Below are 25,867 nucleotides of genomic sequence, written 5' to 3'. Positions count from 1 at the left end.
GGCACAGTCAGGAACACACAGTATGACATAAAAAGTGAATTACTGTTCTCCCTTGTCCAGGAGACTGGTGGTCTGGTGAGCCCCTATGGTAATTTGTTGATTCAGAAGTAAATTGTGAAAACAGCTGGTTATGCTAAATCTGACCAAGCATGTGGTAGAAATATGCAATTGAGTTCTTTTAGATTGCTTAATATTATTACAGAAGAATCCTTGATCTGACATTTCTGTTTGATTTTTTTGCTAATAAAGTTACTTGTCTAGGACACTTGTAAACCACCTTTCTCTGGTCACTGACTCAAGCTGAAGTAGAATAATAATTAAAAACATAATGTCATTGAAACAGCTGACAACCTACACAGAGCATACATTACATAGTCATTTAGTATGCTATCGATTATGTTCAAGAACAATTCCAGAATCACTCAGAGAAGGCCTCCTTAAATGGTTCCACCTTGCATAGTTTACACAGTTTTCAGCAGAGTGATTGTCCAACATGCTCATGAAGACAGCTGACACTTGGATACATACTGGTTGAGGTAATGCTACAAAGATATATGCCCCAGGCCATAGCTGTTCTTTTCTACCTGCAGAAGTGTAAGAGTACAGCTGCCACATGGATACATACTAGATGAGGTAATGCTACAACTATATATGCCCAAGGTCATAAAGTGTTTTAAAATGACAGCATGTTGAGCTGAACTCTGGAATGAATAGGCAACTAATATAATATTTGTATTGCAGCTAGCACTGTCAAGACATTGGTAGATAAATACCAATAAGCTGGTACCACAACCATTTGAATTGTCAGAAATTCTTTGAACCACTCAAGTGCTGTACTTCTGACTCATAACTTCCAAGTGCTTCAACAGTAATGAGTTACCTGGGGCAACTGAAACTTTATCCCATATTTTCTTTGATTGTGTGTTGAGTTGTTGACCTCCCCTCTGAGAGATATGTGAATATAGTAGGTGATAATTTTCAAAGTTTCCCTTGTTTCTGGATCTTCCTTGCTAGTTGATCCTGATCCTAGTATTACTTTGACTGTGGCTAAATTTCTCTCAGCAGTGGCTTCTGTGTGAGGATGGAAATAAAGCAGGGGTGGCCAACGGTAGCTCTCCAGATGTTTTTTTTGCCTACAACTCCCATCAGCCCCAGCCAGCATGGCCAATGGCTGAGGCTGATGGGAGTTGTAGGCAAAAACATCTGGAGAGCTACCGTTGGCCACCCCTGAAATAGAGAATGGTATTTTTAAGACTGGTTTTGTCCAGACCACTTGAGCATCAAATTGTTGAAAAGAAAGTACTGAGTAATCAGCCAGTCAAAAGCTAATTCAGTCAACATTCTGATATGGTCCAACAGCTGGGGCAAAATCTAAGGTTTGAGGTATATTGGAAACATCATAATTCCATAAGTCCAGGGGTGGCCAACAGTAGCTCTGCAGATGTTTTTGCCTACAACTCCCATCGGCCCCAGCCAGCATAGCCAATGGCTGGGGCTGATGGGAGTTGTAGGCAAAAAACATCTGGAGAGCTATCGTTGGCCACCCCTGCATAAACCATTTTTCCTTTCCAAATATCCCCCTCCCAAAAGTCTGGTGCATTGTATGTACATCTAGCTATTAAAATTCAGAACTTCTAATAATGACCATTCTAGGTGGAGGAAGCACATGCATGTCATATATGGTACAAGTGATTTCACAACTTTTCCTTCCCTAATTAGTCTCCAGATCTGCCCATCTGTTAATCCTCCTGCAACCCCAGGTGGAGGAGGAGAGGGACATTGGGCAAATCTGTCTTCTGTTGGTGTTTGTCCAAACCATAGGGCTGTATCCAGCCATGCAGACATTTAAGGGAACTTGTCTTCTAAAGCAGGAGAGCAAAATTTCTACCTACCGTATATACTCGAGTATAAGTCGACCCGAATATAAGCCGAGGCTTCTAATTTTACCCCAAAAATCTGGGAAAACTTATTGACTCGAGTATAAGCCGAGGGTGGGAAACGCAGCAGTTACTATTCCTGTGGCAGGTAAGGCCACAATGCTGCTTGCAATGAAAGATGAGGAGAATGGTGGTGCAGAACACAAATCAACAATACCAAGGCAGAAGTCATTTCTGGTCAGACTGAAAACACCAGTCCCAGCACGACCCCTCCCCCTTCACTGAGGAGAGGAGAGCAGGGGGCAGCTTTAGCTGTCCTTGGAATTCCGGGGATGCGGGCGGAATAGTGACTCGAGTATAAGCCGAGGAGGGGGTTTTTCTGCCCAAAATTTGGGCAGAAAAACTAGGCTTATACTCGAGTATATAGGGTATTTGTCTCCCTTTCTACTAGCAACACCCATTTCTTCTCACTGCCAACATCCATTTCATCCCACTGACAATCAGCAACAATATTTTGTGGAGCTCAGTGGGCAGGAGGAAACAGCAGAGTTCACTATATCTTTGTAAGAGAGCTAAAAGTACCATAGACCTTGGGAATGTGTGATTGGATACAACTGACAACTAATGTATAGCATAAATTGAATGATTTTAATAGCCAGGGTGGGCAAAGATCAGCTCAGCATTTTAGGCTGAAATAAGGACCTTGTCTGTGTCACTGTCCAGGCTCTCAAAAGTACCCAGAGCCTATTGGACATATTAGTTTCTGGGGATAGTCCTTCCTAATGGGCCTTCAGTCCTGGCAGATGGTGTTAATCTTCTTCTCCCTTAGCAAGTAGTGATCTGACCATGGCAGAGATCTGGCATTGAACTTAAAAAGCAAGTCATGGTAAAGTTGTCCTTAGCTGTCTCTGGTTTTTAGGTGCAGCTTCCTTGCTTGTTTAGGAATTTAGATGTGTCAAAATTCCTAGGATGGTTTTTATTTTCAGAAACAAAGATGGCAGTGAGCTTTCCAGGCTATGGAATATTCTTGAGTCTGAAATCCCTTTAAAGATACAAAGTTTTTTTGCCATGTATAGCAAGAGTAACTGTACATGTGTGTCAAAATCCACCACTTTTTTGAATTAGCAAAATATTTAGGAATACATCTAACTGTACATTAAGTACTATTTATGTAAATTCTGAGAAAAGAGAATATTATATGGGGAAAGTATTGCATGTATGGCCTATGAACTAATACTATTTTTTTAAAATGGTACTTGTCATTTTATCATTCCGCTTGATTTCTATTATTTTTGTCCTATGCTTAGTAAGCTTCAATTTGGGAACCAATTATTTTCAGAATATTCTCAGTAGACCATTATCTTAAAATAATACCAGTTGGAATTTAACAGATGCTATGGGATTAAATAAAGTTCTGAGAAAAAAACTGCTTTATTTGAGATGTTTGGGGTTAGTAAATGTTTGATCTTAACATGGTAACACTACAATGCATTTGAATTCCTAATAATGACCTGAAGCTGGCTAGGCTTCTATCATTATCATATGATCTACTTGCAGCTTAAGTATGGCAGGTACTGTAGTTCGTCTGTGATGCAGTGCAGTAACTTCATCCTCCTCTCACCCAAAATCCCCCACACATTTCAGAATTGTGTTTATGAGATGTCTGTGGTTGATATTAAATGTTGTCACTGTGTAAAGGTAAAGGTTCAAGCACCGAGTCATTACTGGTGTGCAAGCACTGAGTCATTACCAACCCATGGGGTGACGTCACATAATGTTTTCTTGGCAGATTTTTATGGGGTGGTTTGCCATTGCCTTCCCCAGTCATCTACACTTTGCCTCCAGCAAGCTGGGTACTCATTTTACTGACCTGTGTAGTGGTCTGAAAATTGTGGGTGACTTGGTACTCAACTATTGTATTATTTCTAGCAGTAAGAGAATTTCTGGAATAATTAGACCTGTAAGCTGACTGTGTTAAAAGAAACCCATTTTATACACTCAGTTTTATTTTCACTTTTGTGCACAACAGGTGTTTGGACAAATATAAAACAGGATCCCAATTCATCCTTACCTACTTAGCAGGATAGTTATGAGGGTAAAACAGAGGAATGGAAAGCCATATATATCACCCTGAGCTCCTTGGAGGAAAGATAGGATGAAAAATAATAATACTTGCTCCTCAATGTGGATCCTGTGAGCACCACAGCACCCATCTCTATGCTTCCTTGTGTCCACTTTCTTTTCTCCCAAATGTTTCTTCATCAAAGACAAGAGCCATTTCTAGTTTTCCTGTATCTCACCAGAGTAGAAATTGCTTCAGAAGGATGCAGGAGGTATCAGCATTGTGTCTGAGAGCCAGTTTGGTGTAGTGGCTAAGTGTATGGACTCTTATCTGGGAGAACCAGGTTTGATTCCCAACTCCTCCACTTGCAGCTGCTGGAATAGCCTTGGGTTAGCCATAGCTATAGCAGGAGTTGTCCTTGAATGGGCAGCTTCTGTGAAAGCTCTCTCAGTCCCACCCACCTCACAGAGTATCTGTTGTGGGGAAAGTAGATAAAGGAGATTGTAAGCTGCTCTGAGTCTCTGATTCAGAGAGAAGGGTGGGGTATAAATCTGCAATTCTTCTTCTTCTGCATGAAACACCCATTCAGAAACAACTGTCTCAATCTGCAGTAGATGCTTGACTTCCGTCCTCCACATTTTGTGACTGGTCCCCCATGGCAGCTGTTTTGTGGCTGGGTGTTCCTTGCATCACCACCACAGCATCTGTTCCATAACAGTGCCCACTTGCTCTCCAAATCCAAAAATGCCGACAGGAACAACAAGGTTGGGGAATTGTCTATATGAACATAGGAAGAGCACTACTGGATCAGACCAGTGGTCCATCTAGTCCAGCATTCTGTCTCATACAGTGACCTGGAGGGTCAGCCAACAGGGCACAGAGGTGCCTCCTAATGCTGGCACTCAGGTTTGGTGCTTCTGAATATGGAGGTTCCCTTTAGTCACCATGGTTAATAGTTATTGATGGCCCTGCCCTTCTCATGAATGTCTATTTCCTTGTTTAACCCCCCTATAAAATCACAATAAAATAGACGCTTCTACAGGAAAAAAAAATTAGAGCATTTCAGATTAGGAATATTTATTTGTCTTCTAAAACAAATATCAGAATTTTATTCCACCTAAGAATAAAAAGGAAAATTAGAAAGAAAAGGCAGTTCATTATTACTGAAGCACAGTGGCCAGAGGTTTGAAATGCTTTTTAACAGGAAATAAAGAGCAAAGCTCATATCAGTTTTTGGGGGAAAGCCTCTTATGAGAACACACAAGCAGGGACAAAATATGATGGTGTTAAAGATGATAAATCGTGTGATCATTGTGCGTATACTTTACAACCTCTGCTGCACCCTTCTACACATTTATGTGGGAGCAAGCCACATTGAACACAGGGCTTACTTCTGAGTAAATTTGCTCAGGATCATGCTGCCCCAAAGTGGCAAAGGGTGATTAACATGTGGAATTCACTGCCACAGGAGGTGGTGGTAGCTACAAGCATAGCCAGCTTCAAGAGGGGGTTAGATAAAAATATGGAGCAGAGTTGGAGGGATATGGAGGAATGGTGGCTCAGTGGTAGAGCATCTGCTTGGGAAGCAGAAGGTCCCAGGTTCAATCCCCGGCATCTCCAACTAAAAAAGGGTCCAGGCAAGTAGGTGTGAAAAACCTCAGCTTGAGAACCTGGAGAGCCACTGCCAGTCTGAGTAGACAATACTGACTTTGATGGACCAAGAGTCTGATTCAGTATAAGGCAGCTTCATATGTTCACAAGGTCCATCAGTGGCTATTAGCCACAATGTGTATGTATATGTGTATTACTGCATTGGCTGTACAAATCAATCCCAAATACTGCAGAATACCAAATTTTAAGGTTTCCCTCCTCCATATTATACATACACAGAAGTCTGACATAGTTGTAATTTTAATTCTTTTGCAGAAAGAACTGCAAGTCAGTGGGTCTAATCTTTGCTTAATTAGCCTCAATAGAGCCTCATCTGGGGAGGGAATCTACTGGCCAGAATACCAGCACCTTGATGAATGGTTTTGTGGAAGACTGTCAGTGTACTATTCAATTTGTTAATAGGAATAACTGAAATTGGATAATTCAAATAATAGGAATAATTTAAATTGTAAACAAAACAATTACTATCATGTGCTGCTGACTGGGTCACTTTTTAAAACTAATTTGGCAGGGGTTATTCAAAATACAGCACTTTCCTCTTACATATTTTTCTCCTTATTTGGTAGATATGCAATAAAATAATAAATGATAAATCAGTTATCTTTCATAGAATGTATATAAAATTGGCTTTCATTTGCATGTTGTAAGTAGTTATGACTAACATTGGAAATCCCTGCTTTATCCTCTACATGTTTAATACTTCTCAGGCCACAGAAAGTGAAGCTGGTGACATGGACTTGAGTGGATTACCGGAGACAGCAGTGGATTCTGAAGATGATGATGATGAAGAGGATATTGAGAGGGCATCAGACCCTCTGATGAGCAGGGATATTGTTAGAGATTGCCTGGAAAAAGACCCAATAGACAGAACAGATGATGATATTGGTAAGCACCATGGAAGCCAAGATGAAGAAATGAAAGAGAATTTTCTTGTGCTTTTAGTGGGAATCAGAATTTTTCCAACATGTTTTCTTTTCTAAAATGTAAATAAAGTAATTGAATTGACATCTGGAATTAAAGAAGAGTAGGAGTGCAGAAACCTCTAAAATGAAATTGCCATAATGGTCCGTTTATACTGGAGTAAGAACAGCACACTAAGGAAAACTGGTGCCTAAGACAAAAAAGTAGAAAGCCATGTTGGTCTGAAGCAGCAATGACAATTCAAAAATGTTTTTAAATGGTTGCTTCAAGGTAGATGAGCTTGCATTACTAGATTAGATGCTGTCAGATACTCAAAACACTACTGTTTTCTGTGTATTTGTGCATATTGATTTCAAACACAGGAGTCCAGTGGCACCCTGAAGACTAACAATAGCTGTTATTTTTGATTCCTTCTTCATTTTGTTGCTATAGATTAACACAGCTAACACCAAGAAGGCACCTAATTTCAAACAGTGAATTACGTTTAAAATTCAGGCACAGTTTTCATATGGAATTTTTGATATTATTGTTCTTGACAGAAGTACACCTGGAACCAACCGTGTTGGTGGCTGTACAGTTACAAAGTAGTAGGAGCTGATTTTTATCAATAGGCTCAGTAGATAACACAAGTGGAATTAGATCCAGGTGGATAGCCATGCTGGTCTGAAGCAGCAGAACCCAGTTTGAGTCCCATGTACATGGAAGCTCATAACCTTGAATGCAACTTCCTTGGTCTTAAGGGTGCTGCTGGACTCAAAACTTTGTTCTGTAAGTGAAATTAGTAAGTGATGGCTGTTTTGAGAATTTAAAGCTGCAATACTGCAGTTCTAAGCTTTGCTCATGACCTGAGTTCGATCCCCGGCAGAAGCTGGGTTTTCAGATAGCCGGCTCCAGGTTGATTGACTCAGCCTTCCATCCTTCTGAGGTCGGTAAAATGAGTACCCACCTTGCTGGATGGGAAATGTAGATGACTGGGGAAGGCAATGGCGAACCACTCCGTAAAAAGTCTGCCGTGAAAACTTTGTGAAAGCAACGTCACCCCAGAGTCGAAAATGACTGGTGCTTGCACAGGGGACCTTTCCTTTCCAAATAGTTTATAAATTTCACTAATTCCAACACATTTGTCTTGCTTCATATTCCAGAAGTATGAGACACATGCAATGACAGCCAATAAAATATATATAATATTGTCAAGTAGCAATACCAGAAAATCTACAAAACATTAAATCATTCCTGAAGTATATCAGAAGAGGCACATTTTATAACCACTGTAAAAAAGCATTTGGTACAATTCAGCCAATTTAGATTATTTTAGAAGGGGAAGAAGCTCTAGAGGAGGCTGTGCAGTGGATACAGCATTAAAATATTCATATAGAGCTTGCTAGATATGTTGCCTACACTTCTTAATTAACTTTATTTCAAATGGTCTTTTAAAATGTTAATACCACTTGAAATGTCATATACTTCATAATAACTGAATTTTTTTACTGAGCAGTGTAATGACCTTTTAGAATAAGAACATTAGAAATTGCACAGTACATCAACTAATGGGGGGGGTTTCCTGCAGATTACATACAATCATGTTTCAGTCATATTTACATATGATGTTTACTATCCACGCTAAGATCTTGCCGCTACTCATTAAGAATGGACATACTTTCTCAGTATACAACATACTAGAATAATGTGTTATGTCCAGTGAACTGTGATTTCAGCTCCTCACCTAAATTGCAGCTTTCCTGTCTCCCCCTCCTGCTGCCACCCCCCTCCCCCCAATACACCCTCAACCATTGCCTCTGGGGTTCAGAGCTTCTCCAGGAACAATGCTGGGCACAGTATACAGATTCTGTTGGAAGATGGAATTGGTGAAGCTCCTACCCTTCCACCACTGGGATTGCCAGTCATCCAGCATAAAATAAACATCACTGCAAACCATTGTTCTACAAATCTTGGGACTTTATGAATTCTGCTTATTGATTTGACATACATGTATGTGTGTATTGTGATGGGTTTGTTTCCTTTTAGAACAACTCTTGGAATTCATGCATCAGTTGCCAGCTTTTGCCAATATGACAATGTCAGTAAGAAGAGAACTCTGTGCTGTGATGGTGTTTGCAGTCGTAGAAAGGGCAGGGACCATAGTTCTAAATGACAGGGAAGAGGTAAGTAGATAGTGCTCCTGGAAAGGTACAACATTTTTTCCTGGTGCTCTGAAGTAAAGACTAATTAGGAAAATAATGTTGTTCAAAAATAACTGGTAAAGCTGTATATTTGAAGTAGAATATACTTTGCTGTGATGTTGACATTTCTGTAAGATTGGTACACTACTCCTTGTGCATTTACAAAGCTGGCTTTCTTTATGCAAATATAAATACATCATTTGTGAATATTATACCCAAAAATTAGATCAGAGTCAAGGTGCCATCAGAGCACTAGGATCCTCCATTCTATTTTTTGTTCTTCTATAGCAGGGGTAGCCAATCTTGTTTAATGTAAGAGCCACATATAAGATATCAGATATTGACTCTATGGTTTCTTATAAGGTAGCACTTTTTGCTTTGACTGCTAGCAAAATCAGGGCAAAAGCAGTATCCAGTAGACAGTAAAATGATGTTGTTAACTGGACAATTAAAGCCTGATTATGGATTTATGGGGATGCTGTATGTAATTTAAGATTGTGAATAATCTAAATTTGAATGTGTTAATTTTAGAGTCCTTGGCTGCTTTTAACTTGTAAGTTGCTGTAATTGCAATGGCTTTACACAATAAATTTAACTGAACTGATATAAGAAATGTCAGATGCTTGAGAGGTGTAAGACAGGGAGGGAGGAAGTAAGGAAATGGGGTGAAGGAAGAAGGAGTGAGAGGTAGAAATAAAACAACTTTAAATGTATTCTCCAAGCCACTGGCTGGTTTGGTGTGGAGAAGTGTTTAAAAAAAAAGAAATGCCTTCTCTAAGTCGGCTGATGGGGTGGTGGGGGCTTTGAGAGCCACACAATATGTCTGAAAGAGCCACATGTGGCTCCCAAACCACAGTTTGGCCAGCTTTGTTCTATAGCCTATAGCTGTAAAAAGTCTTTAATTTCCCCCAGTTTAACATAGTTTAACATATATATATAGTTTAACATATAACTATTGCTAGAAGGTCCTGTAGAACTTCTGTTCCTTTGGTATACCACACAGATGTGTAAAGTATATGGTGGTGATGCATCTAGGACTTTGTAAAGAGGCCTTATATGATGCTCATGTACACCTGAAAATCCTAAAGATAGTAAAAGTGTTATTAACTAACATCAGCAGGGTATTAGGATTGCTGGTCAATCAAATATTTTGTTTTAGATTTTTTATTTCTGGTTAATCAAATATGATGTTTAACAAGGCTTTTACCTACCTGAAGCTGAGTGAGTCAGCTGGTGCCCTCCTAAGCTGCTCAGCTAGTTTATCAGTTAACCTTGTTTTTATTGTATACATAAGCTTCATTACAGATGGGAGATTTTTCCTTCTTTCTCCTTTTGTTATTGCAAGTAGTCATTAAAAGGAAATTTATGTAATATTATATGAGAAGGTTAAGTGGCTTCCTCTTGTACTTATTTACTTTTTTTTTAGCTGGACTCCTGGTCTGTTATTTTGAATGGCTCCGTGGAAGTAACATATCCTGATGGAAGAACAGAAATATTATGCATGGGAAACAGTTTTGGTGTTTCTCCTACCATGGACAAGGAGTACATGAAAGGCGTAATGAGAACCAAAGTGGATGACTGCCAGGTAGGACATGAAATCTCATTTGGGTGCATGAACAGCATGTTCGTATCATGTCCTATAAAACATGAAGCTGATAAATCATTTAACTGTCCGGTTGTCTAACTGAGTTTTATTTATACCCCACCCTATCCCACGCATAGGCTCAGGGCAGCTTACTACAGACACCCATCCAAACAGTAAAAACAGTAAAACAGTGGATGGCAAAATAAAAAAACAGTAACAAACGTTTTGTTAACTCAGTAACATGAACTAACTTAGTAACGTGAACTAAAGTGAACACCAGAAGTTAATACTTCTTAGAAACACATTATTTATAAATGGAGCAATATGCAGAAATGACAGGTCTGGGGGGGTTTGGGGCAGGGGGTGAAACAAGGTTTCTCATGAAATTCAGCTGATGGCATTGTACTATTCTGTGTCAGTATGCGGAAAGTAACCTATTGAACAGGTGATGTTGCTTCTGGTGATGTCAGGGGTGTAGCCTAATATGCAAATGAGTTCCTGCTGAGCTGTTTCTACATAAAAGCCCTGACATACACTAAAAAGTGGACTAGACACTATATATATATGTAGACTAGGCTTTATATAGGCTATGTATAAGAAACTTGGCTATACAATAAATAAATTTTATTTTTCCTTTAAAATTATTGTATATTTAGGAAGGAATAGGGGGAATAATTCTGTTGATAGAATCAAACATTTTATTTTATTCTTTGTGCTGAGGCAATAATCTGACAATAGGAGAGTACTGTCTATTATCTCTGTGTCAGTCATGTGGATTTTCCTTCCATCATGCCCTTAAAATGGATACAAGGAATTTCATTTAATAGTCTGCAAATTTTAGCCTTTTTCTTGGGAATATAGGTGAGAAAGAAAAGCTATGATAGTTGTATCTGTATTGAATTTTATTTTTATAGCAGCTTCCTTGATAAATCAGCAGTTTCAGAATGAAATAAATAGAATTCTGGGGGTGAAATCACTGGAATTTTAGCCTAATTTTTAAAGGTAATGTTGATTTTCTTGGAAAATGATTTAAAAACAAAAACATTATGGACTCTGCATGCCCAGAAAGAGTCAGTGAAAAATAAACTTCAGCTCATGACTATAATGTCCATATTTTGATTAAGGGTCTGATTTTATTATTTCTGTTATTCTTGCGATGGGCAATATTGCAACTACATTGGCAATGAATTATACATTATCCTAGAGAAGAAGACAAGTTGGAAAAAAGAATTTTAAAATAAAATTGAAATTCAAAAAGCATTGCCTTTTCATGCAATTCTGCAATATTTTGTTTTTAGTTTGTGTGTATAGCCCAGCAAGATTATTGTCGTATCCTCAATCAAGTGGAAAAAAACATGCAAAAGGTTGAAGAAGAAGGAGAGATTGTCATGGTAAAAGAACATAGGGAATTGGATCGTACTGGAACAAGAAAGGGTCACATAGTTATCAAGGTATATTTTATATGTCACAGTGGTTTTAATGTCAGTTCTACATACTGTTTTGAAAAAGTAGGCTTGGTTTTGTAATCCATGGTTGAAAAGATTTCAGATCTTTGCTGCATTCCACTTCCCCACCTCAGCAGTCCTTTCTGGTTCCAGGAAAGATGATTCTCAGAGTCACTGGACTCACAAAGACTTAATACCCATGCAGGTGGGGCATTGCGATGAGTAGAAAGAAGAGCTCTCCTCCTCTTTCCATCAGCTCAGCTCCACTGATAAAAGAGGCAGGAAGGGCAATTTCATCTCCTCTTTCCCTCTGCAATGCAACTACTGAACTTAGTATACATGGGATCTGTGAGCATAGAAATCAAATTTCATCTTCTGTTTGCTCTGCAATCCCACATCGGAACTGTGCGCATGCAGGTTGGTAGCAGATAGACATTTCTAGCTCCTGTGGAACCTAAGCAAGCACCTCTCCTCTCCAGAGCAACTATGACATTTTTCCCCACCTAAACCATCATGTGCTCTGGAGGATTCTTTGCTGCTCCTAGAATAGGAGTTTACTAGCATTCATTCAGTCATACCACACCTTTTTTCAACCATTGTCAGGGAGAAGTATTTATTTGTTGAAATCCCCCCCCTAAAAAAAATCCTTTTTAAAAAGTGACTGAAAAACACTTGTACTGTCTGGGTGGGGTGTTTGGCTGTCACTCTTGTCCAGGCGCTTCCTGCCTTCTCCATTCTCAGTTCTCCATTGGGTTCTCTACCTTGGACAGTGAGAGGCAATGTTGATGAAGGCACTTTTCAAGTACTGCACAAAATATGGCACCAAAATGACTCAGACTGATCAGCATCCTCACTATATGTCCCTAGGATATTCTCCTGACTGTGGGGAATATTATGGCTCTAGAATGGCTCCTGGCATTGTTGGATCTGAGATCCGTTATCAGGCCCAAGGTGTCCCAACCCCACCACTCAGTTCTTTCAGAAACCTTGGGTGGAGTCCAAAGTTGAAAAGGAAGGTGCTGTGGGACCCAGATCTATTTCTGAGGCACCTTAGGAACTATCCCCAATGAGAGAGTGGAGGACCCACCAGCAGTCTCCCGCAACAAGGATCTACGATTGTATGCCATACAGATGCACAGGATGGTCAGGTCCCTGGAAATTGATGTCACCACCATGGATAATAAGCTAAAGGACATGATTTTGAGTAATTTATACTCTGACTCACCAGGTATAGCAACCTTCCAGTATTAGAAGGGTTCAGCAACATCACAGCATCTGTCTGGCAGAAACCTTCCTCAACAGCTGCAGTGTACTTTCAGATACTTTGAAAACAGGCTCTTTTCTACTCATTCTCTTCTTTCCCACCAATCACCAGGGTGCTAGCCAAGATCCAGGCAGACTTGGAATGTACCTTGTAACACCTTTCTGGTTTTCAGAACTGCACCAGATGGCAAGGGAGAAGTACAAGCAAGGGACCTGCTATCCACTGTTCCATCATGACATACCCAATCGCACCTGATGTCATAGAGAATCCACCCACTGGTTTAGGTTTCTCTGCAGGGGTTCAGGAAGTCTTTAATCAATCCAGGAAGCCTTCCACATGGTACTCTTACTTTAGAAAATGCAAGGGGATGATTTAGGGGTCAGTGATCTGGCCACATTTGAGGGTAGATTCTCTCTTTTAAAAAGCGTTTAAAGAAAAAATTCTTTTATACCTCAGTTTACATTTCCTGCCAAAGATAGTTTCTAAGTTTCACTTAAAGCAGGAAGTTGTACTAGTTTTCTTTCCCTGTTCCATCTATCAAACTGAATGAGCCTTGCACTCTCTTGTCCTGAGGAGGACTTTATTGTTTTACACAAAAAGAGCAGAACCATTTAGAAAAGATACTGCTTTATTTTGTTGTTATGCTGACACACAAAAGGATAAAGCTGCATCTGCTCAGTACCTCTCAAGATAACACAATAAGGCTGTTAAAAGAATGCTGGTTTGCTTTGCTCGATGGATGTTCAAGCTCACTGCACCAGTGTGGAGAGTTTTTTGGCTGCATACCATCTCAGGGTACCACTTGTGGGCATCTAGCCTCAGGGATGTAAGTGACTTGGTCTTCTTAGGACACCCTTGTAAGACCTGACACATTAGACCTGAAGGCAAGAAAAGATGCAGAGGTCAGTAAAGCATTTTTGTATTGTTCCAGTAAGAGAATCATCTCGCCTCCTTTGGTGAGTAGCTCACTAGATTCCCAACGTGGGACTACATAGAAGATGGAAGATGAAAACAGATTTGCACTTACCTGTAAGTCTTGTTCATCGACATGTCTTCTGTGCAGGCACACATTCCCTCCCCCCTGCTCTGCTGCTGTTTTACTTGTTGGGTGCCTTTTGGAGAGTATTCACTGTGGACAAGCATGAACTGAGTGAAGGGGGTGCAACTCCTCCAAAGCACATTATGGTTTAGGCAGGAAAAAGCATTGTGTTTGCTGTGTAGGGAAGGGGTGGCCCTCATGGTTCCATAGGAGCTAGAAACTTCTGTCTGTGGATGGCCAGCAAACAGTCCCAGTGCATGCCTCCACAAAAGATTCATTATGAACACAGGTAAGTGCAACTCTGTTTTCTTAGGGTCAGATGGTTTGAGTGGAGTGGAGGGAAACAAGGAGAAAATGTGCTGATGATTCTCTTTGTCCAATGCATCATGTTTTAGATTTAAATATATATTGTTACCATTTGAATTCTGAAAAAAAAAAGTTTTTGAGAGCTAGAGAAACAAACTATGTTTGCTTCAGTTTTCTACTCAGGGTATTAAATCTGATTGTAACTGTACCTCCTAAAGGTGCTGTGCCAGTTTAATGAAACAAGATAGCTGAAATGCACTAATGTGTGTTAATATTTGAACTTTTACATGTTGTAGGGAACGCCGGAAAGGTTAACAATGCATTTGGTGGAAGAGCATTCAGTGGTGGATCCGACATTTATAGAGGATTTCCTGTTGACCTACAGGACCTTTCTTTCCAGCCCAATGGAAGTGGGAAAGAAGTTGTTGGAGTGGTTCAATGATCCTAGCCTCAGGGATAAGGTTGAATTCTAATTAATACCTAAATTAAATTTCAGACTGTTTTGTTTCCTGTTTGGAAAGCACATCTATGTGCGGTGGGGAAAGCATACAAATAATTAAATGTTGTATAGTGGGCATCCTTATGTCTGTTTTACAGCATATACCAGAAAAATTCACCACTGTCATCCAGAACTGGTGTGAGTGTATATAAAGTGCCATCAAGTCACAGCTGACATGGTGACCCCATGAGGTTTTCAAGGCAAAACAGGTGAATTCCAGGGCTGATCCCGCTTAGGTTCATAGATCTGACAGGATCAGGCTAGTCTGGATCATCCGGGTCAAGGCACAAAATTGATAGCAAGTTTTAAGACAATAGCCTTCTGTTGAGTGGCTAGTTGTTGCATCTCTTATTCACAATTCACTCTTTGGAGCAGATATTTGAATTGGAAAAAGATCCCTGCTTAAATCAAAATGTTCTGGCTGGCATTAGAATTCAGTTTTAATTTGCTATCCTAGTATGAGGAATAGCTTTAGCACCAAACGAGAAAAACCTGTGGTAAATGGTGTATCCACTTCTCTTGAGATGAAATATTGTCATGTCATCAAAGGAAAACACTTGGAGATTTTTCCACCTTTTCCACTGTAGTCCTAACAGAATTACACTCTTCTCAACCTGCTGGCTTCAATGGACTTGAAAGGGTGTGACTCTGTTAGTGATTTCACTTCACTTTGTCATAAAAGTAATATTTTATTACTTCTGTGAAGCAACAGACTTCCATCGGGTCTTGGAAGTTTGGAAAAATCTATGGCTGTCTCACTGCCCCTTTCCCATACTCCAGTGATGGGGGCTATCAGAAGCAAGTTGGGTAGTAATGGCTGTCTCCAGAAAATCAGAGCACCTCCTGCTGGATAGTTTGGGGCTTTTTTTGGAGCAGTCAGGGCTTTTTTTGAGCAGGAATGCACAGGAAGCCATTGGGGGTGGGGCCTAATATGCAAATGAGTTCTGGCTGAGCTTTATCTACCCAAAAAGTCCTGCTTACAGTACTCTGTACCTGCACTGATGTTTATGGGCTTTGCCTAGTTGCCTTGTCTCAGTCCTATAAGCTAGCCCAGGGATGATCTATCATACTTTAAAATTTTTGCATTATTGAGCTCAATGGTTGGCAGGTGTCTCCTTCTCCTCCCTTTTCCACTCTTTAGATAACAAGGCTAAATAGGTGTGGAGGGCTTACAGAGACTTAAAACATTCAAAGTATAAGTTTAATAAATTCAGAGTACACATCATATATTAAGCATCAAGCTTTGCAGGATGCAAAGAAAAAGTGAAAACATGCAATCCTTCCACCTATACACAATACCTATCCTAAAAATGTGTTCTGCCTCCTCCAAGAAGAAATTATTATCTAGACTTTTGGCTATTCAAGGGCCCTTCCACATTCTCCTTGCTTGTGTGCCCGTGTTTCGGGGCTTTTTCTTTTCCATACGTGTTTTGCTCTCTCTAGTGGTCACTTTGATATTACATTTCTATATATCCATCATATAAACCTGCACATGAAAACAAGAACGTGGAAGGATCCTCAAGTCTGTGTCCCTTCTGGTATGAAATTTCAGCAGGGTGTGAGATGGCAAACCTATTATTCTCCTTTGTCTAGAGCCATTTGCATCTGTAACTACTGAAGTATGCTGTGCTTGGTGCTTGATGGCTCAGCCCCTGTCCCCCTTTCTCCAGTTATAGCTTTGAAGCTGGGTTGAAACTTATAAACAGTGGATGTTCGATAATTGAGGGGAATTCTAGAGTAGAGGGCATCTCTTGAAAATTCCATACAGTACTTCCCAAACAGTTTGTTACCTTGTGATCTCATATACTTAATATTTTCAGTTTAAGGTATGATGAAGATACTGCTTATATAAATGCTTAGTGTTGGATTCTGTGTACTAATGGCATAGTGAAGCCTGGGAAGCAAGACTTCCCTATCCCCACTCTGACTGCAGCCTATAGAGCCCCATGAAATTCTACTCCCAGGGAGTCAAGATTGTGGAGACAAAGTGGTGGGTTTCTGAAAGGGAAAAATTGGCAGGAATCAGGGCTTTTTTGGAGCAGGAATGCAGTTCCGGCTGGCTTGGTGTCAGGGTGTGTGGCCTAATATGCAGATGAGTTCCCACTGGGCTTTTTTGACAAAAATAGGACGCAATAGGGTTTGCGTTCACTAGGGATAGAAACCAGTAGCCATATAGCTCATTGTCCTCCCAGTTGCCTGTAGCACAGTACATCATACAAAATAAGCAAGTGGGTGTGCAACTTGCATATGTATGCAGATAACCGAATTAGTGTTACTTGGTGCAGAATCTCTTTCTTTTTTTAGTAGTCAGTACAAACTAAATTATTAAAAGGCTTTGAAATATTCAGTTTGTATTCTGTGCTCATTGTTCTGTATTGTAGCTTAAGGAAACCATATACATGGTTCTGGGTACTGTTTCCTAACTTGTTGCAATATGCTAATTTGAAGTCTCAGTTAGTGCTAGCTCTGAAAATTCTTGCAGTAACTTCCAGCAGAACCAAGGGTCCTTCTTCAGAATAATTCCAGTTTAAATTGATCACAGAAGGTCTGTGGTTAAAATGGCAGTTGTGTTTTTTTGTCCTCCACCTTGTGCTTCCTCTTTGCCTTCCATATTTGCAATCTTAAAGCCTCCCGTCATCTTTTGTCTGTGCACTGGTGGTTATAAAAAGAAGAAAAAAATCCAATAAACTGAAATTTTAAAAAGAATTTAAAAATCATTATTTTATAGCAAAGCTAATTTCCCTAATCTGAGTAGAAGTAATTTCCTTTACACTTAGAAATGTATGGTTGCTCTTTGAAGTTGAAGGTCCATTGCCTTACAAAAGGACTGAGAATGAGATGCTAAGAAATTTAATGTACAAATTTGGCTTTTTTGGGAAATCAGATCCCCCCCCCCCCCGGGAGCTGCCATTTCAAAACTTGGGATCCTAAATTGTTTTATTATCACATGATCAGTTTGTTCAAAGCATTTGAAAATAAGTTTTTAATAATTATGCAGCATAATTTTATATTGCTTCCTTCAGGTAACACGGGTAGTTTTATTGTGGGTGAACAATCACTTCAATGATTTTGAGGGAGATCCTGCAATGACTCGTTTTCTGGAGGAATTCGAGAACAATTTGGAAAGAGAGGTAGGAATAACATGCAAGAAAGGTGATATATGATGCTGCACTGAGGCCAGTTTGCAAATTGCTTTAATGGCTGTGATTTTTTTTTCTTCCGCAGAAAATGGGTGGACATCTGAGGCTGTTAAATATTGCCTGTGCTGCTAAAGCTAAACGAAGATTGATAACGTTAACAAAGCCATCGCGGGAAGCCCCTTTGCCTTTCATCTTGTTGGGAGGATCAGAAAAGGGGTTTGGAATCTTTGTTGACAGTGTAGATTCAGGTAGCAAAGCCACTGAAGCAGGCTTGAAGCGTGGTGATCAGGTATGCAATTTATATTTCAGCAGCATGTTGCTGAAATGCTTTGTGAATTAATTAAAAGTACAGAACGTCCCTCCCGATGCAACTGCCAAAATATTTTTATCAATTGACAATCCCGAATCTAAAGAAGAGCTTTTACTTTGGCAAGAAAGAATGCTTTTCCCTCAGCAGTTTTGGAGCGCAGATATAGAGTATCACACTAATACAGGGTTGTCTAACTCATTTGTTATGAGGGCCGGATCTGACATAAATGAGACCTTGTCAGGCCGGGCTGGAGCGTGTCGGGCCGGGCCATGTGTGTACCTATTTAGGCCCTTTTGCTGCATGTTTGACAACCCTGTTCTAATAAAACATGCAGATGCTCGTATGATAAAATTGAAACTATCGAACATATGATAATGGAGTGCCCTATATTTAGCAAGTTTTGAGGGCTAATTTGTTCACCCCTTTACTTAAAAATATGAGCCCCATGGCACAGAGTGGTAAAACTGCAGTACTGCAGTCTGAACTCTCTGTTTACTACCTGAGTTTGATCTCGGCGGAAGCTGGGCTCAGGTAGCCGGCTCAAGGTTGACTCAGCCTTCCATCCTTCCGAGGTCAGTAAAATGAGTATCGAGCTTGCTGGGGAGAAAGTGTAGATGACTGGGGAAGGCAATGGCAAACCATCCTGTAAAAAAGTCTGCGGTGAAAATGTCATGATGTGACGTCACCCCAGAGCTGGAAAAGACTGGTGTATGCACAGGGGACTACCTTTACCTTTTTAACTTAAAAATACAGAATTGCTGAGTGTGGCAAGTCCAGGTGTCATGGCTGCTGTCAGATACAAATGATTGTTTCACCCTCTCACTGGCAAAATTCATATGCACAGTAATCAAGTACAAGATAAATAATACTGAGTAAGGTTTTTTAAAATAATTTGTGATTCTGCTTAAGGCAATAGCCATATAAGCAGTACTAGATAGATAGAGAAGTGCAGAAAAATGTCATTTTGTCTTAAATTCTAAGTCATTATGAATTGCTAGCATTCATATCTCCCCTCCCCTTTCTAGATATTGGAGGTGAATGGCCAAAATTTTGAAAACATTCAGCTGTCAAAAGCCATGGAAATTCTTCGAAATAATACACATTTATCTATCACTGTGAAGACCAATTTATTTGGTAAGTTATAAGGCATACTTTCAGTTTTATTTTTATTTTAATACAGTGGTTTCAGACTCTTTTCTTGCAATGCAATCCTATGTGGAATTTGAAATCTGTTGATTTCAGTAGGGTTTAGACTGTCGTAACCATGCATGGGCTTTCAGTCAGAAACCTAGGTTGTTAATAAGTTTGTCTGAGATTCCATCTGACAAAAGTCAGGAGGCTGCTCAAAAGGTAACTTGGCCACCATCATTAATTTTACTCTGAAATGTTTAGCCATTGGTCAGTTTGAGCAAGGTCACTTGGACTTCACTCACATTCCCTTTAAATGGCTTTTGAAAGCAGACACCAAACGAGTGAACTTGGACTTCACTTGCGTGGTGTCTGTCTTCAAAAGCCATTTAAAAGGAATGTTCCCTTCAAATGGTTTTTGCAAGATCTTCCCCTCCTTTCCATTCTCCTGGCCTTTGGGAGCTGTCACTGGCAGAAAGGACGGAGAGAGGATCTTAGATTTTCTCCTGTACCCCATGAACCAAACCAGTTTGGTAACAACAGAGGTACATGATTTGTATGATCTCATGACTCAGGACGAACCTCCATTTCCCCAGTTCATGCCCATCCCTGATTATGAGTAGATGTGCTTTGGATTGTTTTCATATTTTATTTTTCTGTCTTTGACAGTGGTGCTTTCTAGATGCAATAAAGGAAGCACATAAAAAACTAGTAATTAAGTACCGTATGCTTGCAGGTCATATTTGATTTTTGCCAGCCCAATCAGTTATTTCATTTTTTTCCCTGTTAATTTGGTCAGTTGTTCTTTGAAGCTGGATTTATTTATCATAAATTTATTTGGAAGGGAGTTAAAAATTAACTTTGTTAAGCATGTAAAAGCATTTGCTCTTTAAACTCTTATTGTTATTATTATTATTGTTGTTGTTGTTGTTATTATTATTACCTTTAATTTATATCCCACTTTCTCTGCAAGCGGACTCAGGGTGGCTAAGTTCAAAACTTCAAACAGTAAATACAGTTAAAACATTTTAAAACATCTTATGGTGCTGTTAAGTAACCTAGGTGGGATCGTCCTTTACTAATAGTGATTCCAGTTTCTCAGTAGTGTAGGGTGGCAGTCCTCTCCTGGTTTAAGTGCTAAAGGCCTGTTGAAATAACTCAGTTTTGCAGGCCCTGCAGAATTGAGAGAGGTCCTGCAGGGAGTGCATTCCATATTTCAGGTGCTGCCACTGAGAAGGCTCTGGACCGTGTAGAGCACAGCCTGGCCTCCCTTGGTCCGGGGATGGACAATCGATGTTGCGTCCCTGATCGCAGTGCTCTCTGGGGAACATGTGGAGAAAGGCGGTCCCGAAGACAGACAGGCCCTCGATCATATAGCACTTTAAAGGTCAATACCAACACCTTGAAACGGACTCAGAACACAATAGGTAGCCAGTGCAGTTCTTTCGGCACTGGCTGAATGTGCTCCCATTAACAGCTGCGCTGCTGCATTCTGCACTAGCTGCAGTTTCCAAGTCAGGGTCAAGGGTAGCCCCATGTAGAGAGCATAACAGTGATCTATTCTTGAGGAGACCGTGGCATGGATCACCATTGTTAGGTCATGGAAAAAGGCGGATTTGGCAGTGGCTGCAACCTGAGCCTCTATTGTCAAAGAGGACTCAAGCTCTTGACCTTAGGTGCTGATACCAGTAGCGTCCCATCAAGAGCTGATAAAGGGATCTCCCTTCCTGGGCCACCTCAACCCAGATAGAGAACCTCCGTCTTCGTCGAATTCAGCTTCAACCAACTCAGCCTGAGTCAAGAGACTACAGCTTGGAGAGCCAGGTCTAGATTATCCAGGGTACAGTTGGACTGGCCACCCATCATTAGATAGAGCTGGGTGTCAACTGCATATTGGTGACATCCCAGCCCATACTTCCTGACAATCTGGACAAGGGGGTGCATATAGATGTTAAATAACATCAGGAATAGAAGCACCTGTGACACAACACATATAAGTGGGTGCCTTCGGGATGATTCTTCCCCTATGACCACGCTTTGTCCCCGACCTTGGAGAAAAGAGGACTTCCATTGCAAGGCTGACTCCTGAATCCCTGTGTCGGCGAGGCGGCTAGACAGTAGCTGATGGTCAACCGTATCAAATGTGGCTGACAGAGCTAATAGCAACAGCACCACTGAGCCGTCCTGTTCCAGATGTTGTGTGAGGTCATCCATGAGGGCGACCAGAACCGTCTCTATCCTGTGACCCAGCCAAAAGCCGGACTGGAATGGAAATATCCTCCCAGGAATCCCTGTAGCTGAGTTGCCACTGCCCGCTCTATGACCTTATCCAGAAAGGGCAGGTTTGACACCAGCCGTGGCTATACTATTTATGTGTGATTTCACCAGGGCTTTTTTTTTGTAGAAAAAGCCCAGCAGGAACTCATTAGTATACGAGGCCACACCTCTGACATCACTGTCATTTGCATACCAGGCCACACCTCTGACATCACCGTCATTTGCATGCTAGGCCATACCTCTGACATCACAATCATTTGCATACTAGGCCACACCTCTGACATCACCAAAAGTGTATAATGTCTTTTTGGGGTGTGGCAACAATTCTGGTCTTCACACCTCAAAAAAGATATTCTAGCATTGGAAAAGGCCAGAAATATATAGCCACACACACACACACACATATATATAAAGCCATAAATATATAGCAATTGCAGGGGAAAAAATCAAATTCCAACACACTACTATAGAGCCAACATGGTGTAGTGCTTAAAGAAAGAGAAATAAAGCAAACACACAGGAGAAAAGACTGAATGAATGAATGAAAGGGGGAAGAGAGTTGGAAAGAGAGAGAGGGAGGGATAGTGGGAAATAAGGTGAACAGGGAAAAAGAAATATTGACAGAAAGAAAGAGTGAGGGAGTGGAAAATAAAGCAAATAGACAGAGAAATAGAAAGACTGACAGAAAGCAAAAAATGAATGCATGAAAGGGGGCGAAAGAAAGAATGAAAGGGACTGACAGAAAGAAAAAAATGAATGCATGAAAGGGGGGAGAGAGTTGGAAGGAAAGAAAGAAAGAATGAAAGGGACTGACAGAAAGAAAATGAATGAATGAAAGGGGGAAGAGAGTTGGAAATAAAGAATGAGTGAATGAAAGGGAGGGAGGGGGAGACAGTTGGAAACAAATAGGAAAAAAACGAAAGGAAAAATAAAGATACTGAAAGAAAGGGGATTCAAGCAACTCACCTGTAAAAGTGCTGACTCCCACAAAGCCCCGGCTCTGCAGCTTGGCCCCTCGAGCCCCGCCAGCCAGCTGGACGTCAGGAGGCTCTGCCCCAGCGCGGCAGGCCTCCCTGAACCCTGCCAGACAGCGCGACGTTGCAACGTGCAGCACGACGTGCAAGCGCGGCAGGCCTCACCGAGCCCCGCCAGACACCCGGATGTTGGGAGACACCTGCGCAAGTGTGGCAGGCCTCCCCAAACCCCGCTGGACAGCGCGACATCAGGAGGCCAGCCACGCAAACGTGGCAGGCCTCCCTGAGCCCTGCTGGATAGCGCAATGTTGGGAGGCCCCCACGCAAGCCTCTCCAAGCCCTGCCGGACAGCACGACGTCAGGAGGCCCCCACACAAACGTGGCAGGCCTCCCTGAGCCCCGCTGGACAGCGCAATGTCAGGAGGCCCCTGGGCAAGCGCGGCAGGCCTCTCCGAGCCCCATCAGACACCCAGACATCCAGGGACCCCGCACAAGCGCAGCTGGACTCCCTGAGCCCCTCCAGGCAGCAGGGGGGAGTCGATGAGGCCGAGCCTGAACGCTGCTTGGGCCAGCCAGAACAACATTCCGGTGCATTCAAAAAACCCCCTGGATTTTACTATTTACTATTTATTTACTATTACTATTTTTGTGTGATTGCATGGGTTTAGGAGGAGGTAGTACTGGAAAAGTTATGGCCTGAGAATTAAGTGTGACAGTACTGAGTTAAATGTTTAAAATGAATCCTCGCAAAGTTAACTTAAAATGAAAAAAATTTGTTTTGCAGGTTATTATAGACTAAGACTACAAAAAAACTTTGAAGATGATTAAAATGATATTATATACAAAATATACATTTATGTACACTTATTTACATAGTAAATACAACCAAGGCACTTGCTGCATGTGTAATATGTTTTAATTGTTTTAAGCAAGAAGTAGAAAGACATTAAACTTGTTTGTGAATACTCATTCTTAAAGTCCTTAGTGGCTTGCAATTCTCTTATTTATTTAAAATATTTATTTAATTCTCTTATTTATTTAAAATATGCCCATCGTTTGGCTGACAAATCAGAAACCAAAGAAACAAAATGCAGTAAATACTAAAACATCATAGCTGCAGTAAAAGTGCACTACAGAAGCACCATTTTTTCCAGACTGAAACTAATCAAAGCTCTAGAATAATTTTGTTTACGGTCTCATCCAAAAGTTCAGAAGCTTCCCAGTGACCTCCAGCAGCTTGACATGAGGCCTTGGAGATCTCCTAACACTTAAAAATGGTAATAGTAGCCACATGGGGCCCTGATTGAATCACGACAGTGATATAACTAGGAGGGGAGAGGGTTTGGTCTGTCCAAGTGCAGTTTCACTGATTGAAACCAACCCCACCCCACACAGATATACTGTTGGTAGTCATTTTCTCCCTTCCAGGGGTGGTTACAGCCATAGGAATTATCAATGGCTAATATTGGTGGTCTCATATAGGAAAAGAAGAATTACATTATTTTGTTCCCAGAGCACTGTCTGCAATGTTGTGCTTATATGGCTGTATGCTTTCCATCCTTTGCTTTGTTCTGCAGTATTTAAAGAACTCCTAGCAAGGCTGTCTGAGGAGAAAAGAAACGGGGCTCCTCATCTTCCTAAAATTGGTGATATTAAAAAAGCAAGCCGTTATTCCATCCCAGATCTTGCAGTTGATGTGGAACAGGTGATAGGATTGGAAAAAGTAACCAAGAAAAGCAAAGCTAATACTGTTGGAGGACGAAACAAGCTAAAGAAGATACTCGACAAAACCCGCATCAGTATCCTGCCTCAGAAACCTTACAAGTGAGTGTAGCGTTATAACACTGTAGTGTGTTTTTCTTCTTAGACTCATAGTTGGTACATTAACTTTGATAGGTGACTAATGCATTTGTCAGCTTTGACAGCTGTTTATAAGCAGAAAGCACAAGAATAAACTGGGAAGGATGAAGGAAAGCTCAAGACTCCTTATGGAGCAGAATCTGAATGCAGTACTAGAAATTCCAAATGTTGTAACTGAAACAGAACAAAAGCAAATGATCTCTGACAGTTAACATCACTAATTTGTGTCATGGCTTGGAAAGGGCAATTCAGAAAAACACAAGCCTCTAACTGCACCTTAGTGACTCACACAGGGAGCAAGGCATCTCCAAAATAGTGTAGTGACACAGTGAACTATAAGAGTGACAACAAGACCAAAATGGAATGTACACATTCTGCATCGTGCTGCTAGGGGATTGAGTAGCTATAAGAGAACTTGGTGCCTACTTCTGGGTTTCTCCCAAGGAACAGATCTGTTGAGAGAAAATTATTACAAATTGGTCTGTTAGAACTCATTTTTTTCCACCAGGACTCTTGAGCAACATAAAAGAAAGATAAAAGACAATGAAGTATTTTGAATCTTAAAATGCTAGAACATAATGATCCAGTTGTGACAGTACCTTGGTAAGTTTGCCAGAGTGACTCCATTGCACACTTAGTTGCTGAACTTCAGATGATTAGGAATATCTTTTATATGTAATTCCCCTTTTGTCTTGACAAATCTGTGTTCCCTCACTGGTTGGGACTGTGGTGCATCAATCTTTGACTCATCAAACCATAAATTAACTGCTCTTGCATCACATTGGCTGACTCTGCTTTCTCTCACCCACTGGTGGCCCCAGGACAGATGACGATCGGCACTCCAGGGAAAATACTAGGCAGTGGCTGCTGCTAGGCAACTAACCTTGCTTCTCCCAATAAAAAGCAATCAAGCTTGGTTCTCTCAGTAGAAGCCAGTGGGGGAGGCCCTTTCAAGTCCTATCTTGGCCTTTGAGGGAGAACTGGTTGGTTGGCTTCGCTCCTCTCTCCCACCCAAGTGTCTGTTGCTAGCCAGCTAACCAGATTCTGTCAGTCAAAGGCAACCAAACCTTAGTTCTGACAGTTGCTGCCTCTCCCTTCTCCCCTATTAGCTAAATTGCCTGTTATACTGCTTTGCAAGGAGAGAAAGCCTTCCCACAATTGGCTGAGGGAGGGAGGAGGAGGGAAGGCTTTCACTTGGTTGGCTGAGGACTCCTCCTTATCCTCCTCTGGGAAGAAACACACAGTGACAGGGGGAGAAATTGTGTCCTGTTGCAGTAGGCAAGATACAGAGAGAGAGTGGGAGGGAAATCAAAAGACAAAGAGAGATTG

General features: G+C 41.0%; 1 protein-coding gene across 8 annotated transcripts in view; it reads left to right on the top strand.

The window, feature by feature from the left end:
* RAPGEF2 (Rap guanine nucleotide exchange factor 2) overlaps positions 1–25,867 on the top strand; it is a 252,297-nt gene that overhangs the window by 186,782 nt on the left and 39,648 nt on the right. For all 8 annotated transcript variants that reach the window (XM_060246577.1, XM_060246578.1, XM_060246579.1 and 5 more), the window contains 9 exons: positions 6,318–6,495; positions 8,557–8,693; positions 10,138–10,296; positions 11,595–11,747; positions 14,647–14,811; positions 17,873–17,980; positions 18,075–18,278; positions 19,325–19,433; positions 24,256–24,502. In XM_060246577.1, coding sequence (XP_060102560.1) covers positions 6,318–6,495; positions 8,557–8,693; positions 10,138–10,296; positions 11,595–11,747; positions 14,647–14,811; positions 17,873–17,980; positions 18,075–18,278; positions 19,325–19,433; positions 24,256–24,502 — 1,460 coding nt within the window. The remainder of the gene's footprint in view (positions 1–6,317; positions 6,496–8,556; positions 8,694–10,137; positions 10,297–11,594; positions 11,748–14,646; positions 14,812–17,872; positions 17,981–18,074; positions 18,279–19,324; positions 19,434–24,255; positions 24,503–25,867) is intronic.

This window comes from Heteronotia binoei, chromosome 9 (assembly GCF_032191835.1).
Source record: "Heteronotia binoei isolate CCM8104 ecotype False Entrance Well chromosome 9, APGP_CSIRO_Hbin_v1, whole genome shotgun sequence".
Classification (NCBI taxonomy): domain Eukaryota; kingdom Metazoa; phylum Chordata; class Lepidosauria; order Squamata; family Gekkonidae; genus Heteronotia; species Heteronotia binoei.
The sequence above is the reverse complement of the archived record's forward strand: the minus strand, read 5'-3'. Positions and strand labels throughout refer to the sequence as shown.